Below are 10,275 nucleotides of genomic sequence, written 5' to 3' on the forward strand. Positions count from 1 at the left end.
ACACTGCCACTAATGCAGGATAATGCAGATGTCACACTGAAGAGCAGAAGGCCGGAGCTCCCCTTCCCCCGTCGGCCCTGTGTGACAGTAGAGTGTGGTTTCTTCTCCTGCTGGGTGCTGGAGGGTAGAGAACACTTCCAGCACTCGGCACCCCGCTGCCACTCTGCAAGCTGCTGTGCTGATAAAGTCTGCCCCATGATGCACTGGGCATGCTGGCTGGTGGCCCCAGCCCACTGAGCAAATGCGCGGTGTGCCCTATGGCCAGTCCTGGCCTGGTCACCTCCACTTCCCATCTCAATGCACTTAGTGCTCCTCCTTCTCCCTCACATCCGTCTTTCCCTCGTTCTCTGTCTTCTAACGTTGGGAGGTGTGATTATTGTTACTACGGCAGAAACAAACTCCTCCTTCTGTACTCTGATCTCCGTGTCCAATAATAATCACCCAGCCCAGCCTCCCCCTGTGTAGGAGGGTGTCACCCCTCCCCCACTGCATTCCTCTCCGGTGTCAGAGACTTTCAGTTTCGTTTCTCTTCTGCTGTCAGCGATGGCGTCTTCTGCTCTGAGAGCTGAGCTGGAATGTTCCGTCTGTCTGAACATTTATACCGATCCTGTGACCCTGAAATGTGGACACAACTTCTGCCGGGTCTGTATTGATGGTGTGCTGGATACACAGGAGGGGTCTGGAGGATATTCCTGTCCTGAATGCAGAGAGAAGTTTCCGGGTCGTCCTCCACTGCAGAAGAACATGAAACTACGTAACATAGCAGAGAATTTCCTGTCTGCTCAGCCAGGTCAGGAGGACTGCGGGGTCTTCTGTACTTACTGTGTGGAGTCTCCTGTACCTGCTGTTAGATCCTGTCTACACTGTGAGGTTTCTCTGTGTGATAAACACCTGAAAGTCCACAAAAAGTCCCCAGAACACATCTTATGTGACCCCACCTTGTCCATGGAGAGCAGGAAATGCTCCATCCATAAGAAGATCCTGGAGTATTACTGCACTGAGGATGAGACCTGTATCTGTGTGTCTTGTTGTCTGATTGGAGGACACAAAGGACATAAGATGATGTCACTGGATGGGGCTTCTGAGAAGAAGAAGGAGACACTGAGGAATGTTCTGCAGAAACTTCTGACAAAGAGAGAGGAGATGGAGGAAAGAGTCCAGAGTCTGCAGGAACACAGGAGGAAAGTAGAAGAAGAAGAAGCTGGTGACACCGAGAGAGTCACTGCCCTGTTTATAGACCTCAGGAGACGTCTGGAAGACCTGGAGAAGAGAGTCCTGAGGGACATCTCCGGGAGGGCAGAGCGGGTCTCCATCTTCATCCAGGATCTGGAAATAAAGAAGGAGGAGCTGTCCAGGAAGATGCGTGACATTGAGGAGATGTGTAACATGATGGATCCACTGACTGTCCTACAGGAATCAGACACAGGTGACTTGTGTGATACTGAGGATGGAGATGATGAGGACAGAGAGAGACATGAGGACCTCCTCCATGATGGAGGGGGGCTGGGTGTGGCGGGGGTCTTACACACAGGTTTATCTGATATAATAACAGGGGGAAATGTATCCTTCTATATACCGGGGGCTGCAGACATATTACTGGATGGAAACACAGCTGCTAATGATCTACAGATATCAGATGGCGGGAAAACTGCATCCAAGTCATATAGGAACCAGAAGCATCCAGAAACACCAGAGAGATTCCAGTGTTCTCAGGTGATGAGCAGTCAGAGGTTCTCCTCAGGGAGACATTACTGGGAAGTGGATGTCGGGGGGTCAGATGAATGGACAGTCGGGATGTGTTACCCCAGTATAGACCGGAGAGGAAAGGGGTCAGAGATTGGATGGAATAACAAGTCCTGGTGTTTGGACAGGGATGATGATGATGATGATGATGATCAGTATTCAGTGATACATGACAGACATCGGATCCCATTACCCCCCAATCTCTCCAGTAACAGAGTCAGGATATATCTGGATTATGAGGCCGGGCGGATCTCCTTCTATGATCTGTGTGACCCGATCCGACACCTCCACACCTTCACCACCACCTTCACTGAGCCCCTCCATGCTGGGGTATGTGTATGGGAAGGTTGTATAAAGATATGTGGGGGGAGGGGGGAGATGTGAGAACTCCGCCCACAGTCTCGTGATGTCAGATGAAGAATTGGAATTAATTTCATATTCCTCCAATAGTATATAGAGGTGGGCGGGGCATCCTGCAAGATTTTGTATTATAAATAATTGTGAGATTTCTCCTCTGTCACCGATCTCTGTGATTGGGTAGAATTTCTGTCCAATTACTGGAGTCACAATAACATTGGTCCTAATGGTCAGTGATGATGATGATGATGCAATCGATCGATCCATCCATCCATCCATCCCATAATAATCTTACATAATAGATTATAAAATTTTAGGCAGAAAGCCATCACAATGTACATCAGTCATCAGCTCCTCTTGCCTCTCCCCCTCCTCCCTGCCCCTCCCCCACGTGGTCCTTCTGTGTGGGGTGGCAGCCATGATCAGACATAGAGGGTGGGGTGCTGTCACGGTGATGGGATAAGATGGGGTTACCTCTTCTCTCTACCCTTCCCCCTGCACCCTTCTCCTCCTCCCTGCCCCTCCCTCATGTTGTCCCTCTGTGTGGGGTGGCACCATGATCAGACATAGAAAGTGGGGTGTAGTCACTGTGATGGGACGGGGTCACCTCTCCTCCATGCTCCTCCCCCTCATCTTTGCCCCTCCCCCATGTGTGGGTTGGCACCATGATCAGACATAGAATGTGGGGTGTGGTCACTGTGATGGGATAGGATGAGGTCACCCCTCCCTCTTCTCTCTGCCCTTCCCCATCTTTCCTGCCCCTCCCCCTTCTCTTAGCTCATCCCCCTCTTTCCTGCCCCTCCTCCATACAATGTATACTACAAAGAGATGGAAATAAATGTAACAATCTGAGAGGAAATATATGAAGACGTCTTCTACAGATTTACTACTGAAAGAAATAATCTGATGTACCAGAGAGCCCAGACTGTGTTTCTTAGTCCCCGGTCACAGCGGTGCGACTCGTCATGTGAGTTGATAGTTTCTCATCACATGACAAGTCGCACTCTATTGCCCACAATGGAAGCGGTCATACCGGTACAAATCCCCCTCCATCCGAGTCGCACCGATTAGGAAAGTTCTTCCTGCACTACTTTTTCCAAGTTCAGCTGCGACTTGCATAGACTTGTATATAAAGTCACACAGATGTCCTGCAAGTCGCACCTGAAGTCCCACTGACATCCGACTTTGGAATCGAGCGACTTCAAGTGACATTTCCAGATTACAAAGTGGGATCCAGTGGGACTGAAGACTTAGTTTGTAGGCCGAGTGGGTCAGGATTAGATCCCCGGTCAGGTGTTTCCTATCTGGGGCTCCGTTACAGAGATTTCTCCTCACTTCCTGTCCCTGTGACAACATTTTCCTAGACAGGAAATGAGGGGAACTCTCCAACAGAAACACAGAGTGAAATAAGAATCCCATGTTTAGTGGAGTAAAGAAGGGGAAGGTTTGGGGCCCCTGTCAGATCTTTCTATGTCTGTGTTCCTGGTACAGATTGGCCCTCACTCCTTGTCCCAGAGCCCCCTATAGTAGGAAAAGCCAGCCGGGGTTCTCCTCCTTCCCCACACCATCCACAACTAGAAATCAAGTCTTTGTCTTGGCATGGACTGTAATAGAACATCTCCTTCCTAGAATTGGAGCAGTGTGGGTGTCGGTGTCAGTGGAAGCAGCACTGAGATGGATGTTGCTGTGCAGCGTGTTCTCCGCTCTCACCCTCCTCATCTTCCCCCCCAGAGAAGACGATATTCTACAGAGAGCCGTCATACATCAGGCTGCTAATATGTAGAATAGACGGGAAGATGAAGAGGGTGAGAGCGGGGAACATGCTGATCAGTAATAGACATCACAGTGCTGCCTGCACTCCCCCCTCTGATTGGTTGCTCCGGCTCTCACACTCTGCACTGCTGCCCCAATCAGATGGGAGAGAGGAGAACACGGAGTTATTCTGTCACTTTATCTTTCTGGAAGAGTCTGAGGGAAGCCAGGGGCCAAATCTGTCACATGGCCGGGGGCCCCAAAGTATGTGATATTCTCAAGTTTGTCACATTGCCAGGAATGATGGATAATATAACAATCTCTGGGGGCCCCAAATATTTTGTAAGGTCTGGGGCCAGGCTGACCCAAATGTTTGGTAAAAGAGGTGACCGCCTTGTGGAGCATTCATGGGGGGACTTGTTGTCCTTTATGTCTTGTCCCGGCTCTATCTGAGGGCCCCAAGTATGTCCCATTACTGATCCCCTTCCAGAGTGGACTGTCCCCCCTTCCTGCTCAGGGACATTGTTCTGTTTTCAGGGTTGTCACACTTTGAATGACAATTATTCTGTCACACAACACGGCACCCAAATGACACTTTCTATTATGTTTCTGATCCATCTTTGTTTTGGGGGAATGTCATCCCCGCGGGAGGTTTTCATTATTTACAATATAGAGACAAATGACCTAATAATTAGAAAAAAAAAGTGTTTCTTTGTTTCTGTTATAAAATTTTGCAAATAAATAATCTTTCTTCCTAAATTTACACCAAAATATATTCTGCTCCATTTTCTTGGTAACAAAACCCAAAATCAAAAATAAAATGGTGTTGTGCTAATATCAATAGTACTATTGGAAGAGCGAGGAGACAGAAATAATATCCCCAAAACAGAGGAGATCAGTATAAAGGCTGAATCCAGACATGATGAGGTGCAATATGAACTGTGACAACGTGAGCAATAATCAGCAAGTGGACAGAAATAATACATGGAAAGGCCTGAACCCCGACCAGACTAAGTGCAATACGGATTGTGATGAAACAACGTGAACAATAGTCACCAAGTGAACAGAAATAATAAATGTACTGATATTAGCACAACACCACGTTACGTTTGTCTCCTTGTGCTGCTGGTGTCGGGTCGAGGTGTTTGCAGCTTTTTTCAGTAGTCCTATCTATACCTATAGCAGCGCAGAACGTTTCTATTAAAAACCAAAATCAGTGTTTATTATTTAGTCTGTGACTGCAAACTACGGGATATATACAAATCGATCAATCCTGATGTACTGACAGCCGGTATCATTTCTTATGGCCCTAAAACAGACAGTACAAATCCCCTCAAATGTCAGGACGGTACAAATCCCCTCAAATGTCAGGACGGTACAAATCCCCTCAAATGTCAGGACAGTGCAAATCCCCTCAAATGTCAGGACGGTACAAATCCCCCCCAAATGTCAGGACGGTACAAATCCCCCCCAAATGTCAGGACGGTACAAATCCCCCCCAAATGTCAGGATGGTTCAAATCCCCCCCAAATGTCAGGACAGTACAAATCCCCCCAAATGTCAAGATGTACAAATCTCCCCCAAATGTCAGGACGGTACAAATCCCTCCAAATGTCAGGATGGTACAAATCCCCCCCAATGTCAGGACGGTATAAATCCCCCCCAAATGTCAGGATGGTACAAAGCCCCCCAAATGTCAGGACAGTACAAACCCCCCCAAATGTCAGGACAGTACAAATACCTCCCAAATGTTAGGACGGTACAAATCCCCCCAAATGTCAGGACGGTACAAATCCCCCCCAAATGTCAGGACAGTACAAATCCCCCCAGATGTCAGGACAGTACAAATCCCCCCAAATGTCAGGACAGTACAAATCCCCCCAGATGTCAGGACAGTACAAATCCCCCCAAATGTCAGGATGGTACAAATCCCCCCAGATGTCAGGACGGTACAAATCCCCCCAAATGTCAGGACGGTACAAATCCCCCCAAATGTCAGGACAGTACAGATTATTTATTTCAATTACTTCTATAGCGCTGTCAATTTACGCAGCGTTTTTACACATTTATTCTACATTCACATCAGTCCCTAACCCTCAAGGGGTGTACAATCTAAGGGCCCTAACCCTCAAGGGGTGTACAATCTAAGGGCCCTAACCCTCAAGGGGTGTACAATCTAAGGGCCCTAACTCACATTCATACATACACATACTAGGGCCAATTTAGACAGGAGCCAATTCACCTACCAGCATGTCTTTGGAGTGTGGGAGGAAACCGGAGTACCCGGAGGAAACCCACGCAGGCACAGGAAGAACATGCAAACTCCTGGCAGGTGGAGCCGTGGCTGGGATTTGAACCAACAACCCGAGTACTGCCAGGCGGAAATGCTAACCATTTAGCCACTGTGCTGCCCCAAATCCCCCCAAATGCCAGGTCAGTACAAATCCCCCAAATGTCAAGACAGTACAAATACCCCCCAAATGTCAGGACAGTACAAATCCCCCCAAATGTCAGGACAGTACAAATACCCCCCAAATGCCAGGATGGTACAAATCCCCCCTGTGACAGGAGTGACTTTTGGGGGTGGGGGGACCTCTGTATCATCTCCCCAAATCATTATGTTTAACCCACCCTGTGCCTGTTTAAGGGTACAGGGTGTACATGTGAATGTCCCAGTATTGTGCATTTGTGTGTTTTCCTTTGTCTAGGCCACATGGTTGTCCATTGTCTGTTTGCCATGTGCTACCCCCCATTGTTCTGTGTCTTGGTGGGATGGGGAGGGCTGATGATGTATTTCCTGTTCTTGGTTGCTTTCCCCGCCCTCTGTATATATCCTGTGTTTTGGGTTAAAATAAAGAAGTGTTGGCTTTCTGTATTAAGAAGAGCTGGGTGCTGTCTTTTTCCTGAGGGATTTCAGGGTGTGGTCCGTGGATGGTGTTCGGACAGGGAAGCTGTGGTATAACGGAAAAACTCAGTGCGGTCTGGGTTCCGGTTCCGTTACATTGGTGGCAAGCGGTGGGATTGTGCTTCCAACTGTAAACACATCCAAACCACCACCGGGATTCAAGATCAGGAAAGGAGACATCAGTCACCCCAGTGGAGATATGGACCTGGCATCAGAGTTCCCAGGGCTGCTGCAGATCATCCTTGCAACATACCCCAGGACTATGTCTACGGATCAGTACCTGGAGCTCAGGCAGCGGATTTGGGAGGTGCTTTGGAGAGGAGCGGTCCAGGCTGCTGGTATGGACAAAGGCAAGTGGTATCCAACCCCAGGGGAACGGGCCAGGGACCATCAGCAGTCATGGATGCCATTCCTGGGAGAGCAACCCCAGGAGCAATGGGTGGCTGAGTTGGACAGGCTGGTCCAGCAGGAGATAGAACTGGACAATAGATATCGGGCTCTGCGGTGGTATGCAGAGCAGGAATATTTAGGGGTGACAACAGAATGCTCTCCTGAGGGACATGACTTTGGTGGGCCTGGATTGTTGTGGGAGAGCCTTACAGACCTTTTTGTGTTTGGTGATAGAGGAGAACCTACTCTGGAGGAGTTGCGGGAAGGCAGAGAGGCTATGTTCGGTCTCACAGGGGTCTCAAAGCTTGAGCCAGATCTGCAATACCTGCTGATGAAAGAACTGCATCTGGAAAGGGCATACAGGCAGCTGCTAGGACATGTTCGGCAGCATGCCCAAGAGTCATCAGTGGAAATTCCAGAGACTGGGGATCTGGTAGACCTCTCAGCTGAGGAGGAACCAGCAGTAGACCTGGCAACAGGGCCAAACATTACTGAACTCTGCCCAGCACTGGTAATGTCTCCTGAGTTCCACGAACAGGAGATGGTGAGCCCCGATCCCCAAACACCAGTTCCAGAGGCTGGGGATTTGATTGATTTTTTTTACTGAGGAGGAACCAGCCGGGGGGCCGCCAGCTGAAGCGCTGACAACCGGACAGAGGGTCCAGGACCTCTGCCCCATGCCTGTGGTAGTTTCAGAGGCCCAAGGTGAGAAGGGAGAGGAGGTTGTTGTCCTCCCTCCCCCACAGTCAGCCAGAGTGGAGGAAACTGTTTTCCCTCCCAAGCCAGGATCTGTGCACCATGGGGACAGTGACAGAAGAATGCCATCCCAGCAGCAGATCCACAGTCTGGGAGTGGAGGAAGTCGGCCTCCCTTCCCTACAGTTAGCCAGAGCAGATGTGGGGTCCCCAGCAGAAGCGCTGGCACCAGGGCAGAGTGCCGCTGGCCTCTGCCTAGCAACTACAGTCACCACTTGGATACCCCAGGGATGCTGGGCAGTCGGCCCAGATCCCCTACAGAAAGATGGAGTCGGCCCAGCCACCCTGTCTTCTCCCCAGCGGCTGAGAGGACTTCAGGGAGAAGGACCAGTCCGTACTTCTCCCCAGCGGCGGGTGTGTTCTACGGGAGAGGCAGAGGTTGGCTGGGTGAGTAAAGCTTGGTGTGGGACAATTTGCATGGGGTACTGTGCGGGTACTGGCATTGAGGGACTGGAGGTACCGACTAACTTCAGAGTACATCCGTCTGGGATCTACTCCTGCGTTAGTCTCCTGCCGAAAGGGGAGATATGTGACGGGAGTGACTTTTGGGGGTGGGGGGACCTCTGTATCATCTCCCCAAATCATTATGTTTAACCCACCCTGTGCCTGTTTAAGGGTACAGGGTGTACATGTGAATGTCCCAGTATTGTGCATTTGTGTGTTGTCCTTTGTCTAGGCCACATGGCTGTCCATTGTCTGTTTGCCATGTGCTACCCCCCATTGTGCTGTGCCTTGCTGGCCAGCCAACTATTATGGGATGTACTGTTTGTGCATTGGTGTGGGGGTTGGTCAATGTCCTTTGCCATGTGCTTCATCCCATTGTTCTGTGTCTTGGTGGGATGGGGAGGGGTGATGATGTATTTCCTGTTCTTGGTTGGTTTCCCCGCCCTCTGTATATATCCTGTGTTTTGGGTTAAAATAAAGTAGAGTTGGTTTCCTGTATTAAGAAGAGCTGGGTGCTGTCTTTTTCCTGAGGGGTTTCAAGGGTGGGGTCCGTGGATGGTGTTCAGACAGGGGAAGCTGTGGTATAACGGAAAAACTCAGTGCAGTCTGGGTTCCAGTTCCGTTACACCCCCCAAATGCCAGGACAGTACATATCCCCCCAAATGTCAGGACAGGCATGCTTTGTTTAATTTGTAATTTTTTTGTCACAATTTTTTGGAACTTTTTCACAAAGTTGTCTGTCATGGAATGGGAAGATCGCCTCGGCGATCGAACCTGCACATGCGTAGAATCCTGACAAAACGTACAGGCAGGCGGGCACTAGGACCCAGGCGCGCCTGTCACAAATGATGACGCTGGGCAAGCACTAGGACCCAGGAGCGCCTGTCAGGAGTCAGGTGGGCTATTTAAACCCAGCTCTTGCAATGCTCAAGTGCCGTAAGGTCTTATCTGTGTTCCTGTGAGTTGATTGTTTTTGCCGACCCTGCCTGATCCTGATTTGCTGTCCGTCTCCTGCTCTGATCAATGGCTTTGTCTGACCATTCTCCTGCTTAACCCTGCACGTTCTGACCTCCTGTTGATGAACCCGGCTTGTGACCTGTTTATCCCTCTACCTGCTGATTCTGTAATTCACCGCCACCACTGTTACCGACCCGGCCTGTCTGACGCTGCTTCAGTTACCTCCTCACATCATACCCTTACCCGCTATACACCTTCAACGGTGCCTCTACCACCGCTGGGTGAACCCAGGGACCGCGACCTGGTCTTGGCCTGCTCCAAGTCCATCCCCACCATCAGGGGCTCTGGTGAACAAGCAGGTTGGAGCTTAGATTCCGCGCCTTGGGGGAGTCTGTGGAGTGCTAGAGGCTACCGCAGCAGGATCCCTGACATTGTCATTTTAGCAAGTTATGTTTTACACACAGTATATGCATGCTTAGATTTACACCCCAAAAACACATTGTACTACTCTTTCTGAGTATGGTGATAGCATGTGTGTGAGACTTTTTCACAGCCTAAACACATAGAGAGGCCCAACACCCAAGGAGCACCTTCAGGCATTCTAGGGGAATAAATTACGCATTTAATTTTCTGACTTCCTATCACATTTTTGGGGGCCCTGGAGCACCAGGACAGGAGAAACACCCACAAAATGCCCACATTTTGGAGAGTAGCACATCTCAAGGTATGTTTAAGAGGTATAGTGAATACTATTGAAGATGTTTTTTGCCACAAGTTCTTGGTAAATGCAGAAAGAAAATGACTCCTCCTGAGGATGGCGATAACACATGTGAGATTATTCACAGCTTAAATGCATAGAGAGGCCCAAAGTCCAAGGAGCACGTTCAGGCGGTCTAGGGGCATAAATTACACATCTAATTTGCTGACTACCTATCATATTTTTGAAGGCCCTGGAGCACCAAGACAATGGAA

The 10,275-nt window shown here is 49.6% G+C and overlaps 1 protein-coding gene across 1 annotated transcript; it reads left to right on the plus strand.

Moving 5' to 3' along the window:
- The first annotated feature begins 328 nt into the window (after positions 1–328).
- LOC149437959 (E3 ubiquitin/ISG15 ligase TRIM25-like) lies at positions 329–4,623 on the plus strand. Its single transcript, XM_089660394.1, has one exon. The coding sequence runs from the start codon at positions 544–546 to the stop codon at positions 2,125–2,127; it is 1,584 nt and encodes a 527-aa protein (XP_089516520.1). The 5' UTR covers positions 329–543; the 3' UTR covers positions 2,128–4,623.
- Positions 4,624–10,275: the final 5,652 nt, after the last annotated feature.

Source organism: Staurois parvus, unplaced genomic scaffold, assembly GCF_062004578.1.
Source record: "Staurois parvus isolate SC_StPar_1 unplaced genomic scaffold, SC_StPar_1.0 ptg001238l, whole genome shotgun sequence".
Taxonomy (NCBI): Eukaryota; Metazoa; Chordata; class Amphibia; order Anura; family Ranidae; genus Staurois; species Staurois parvus.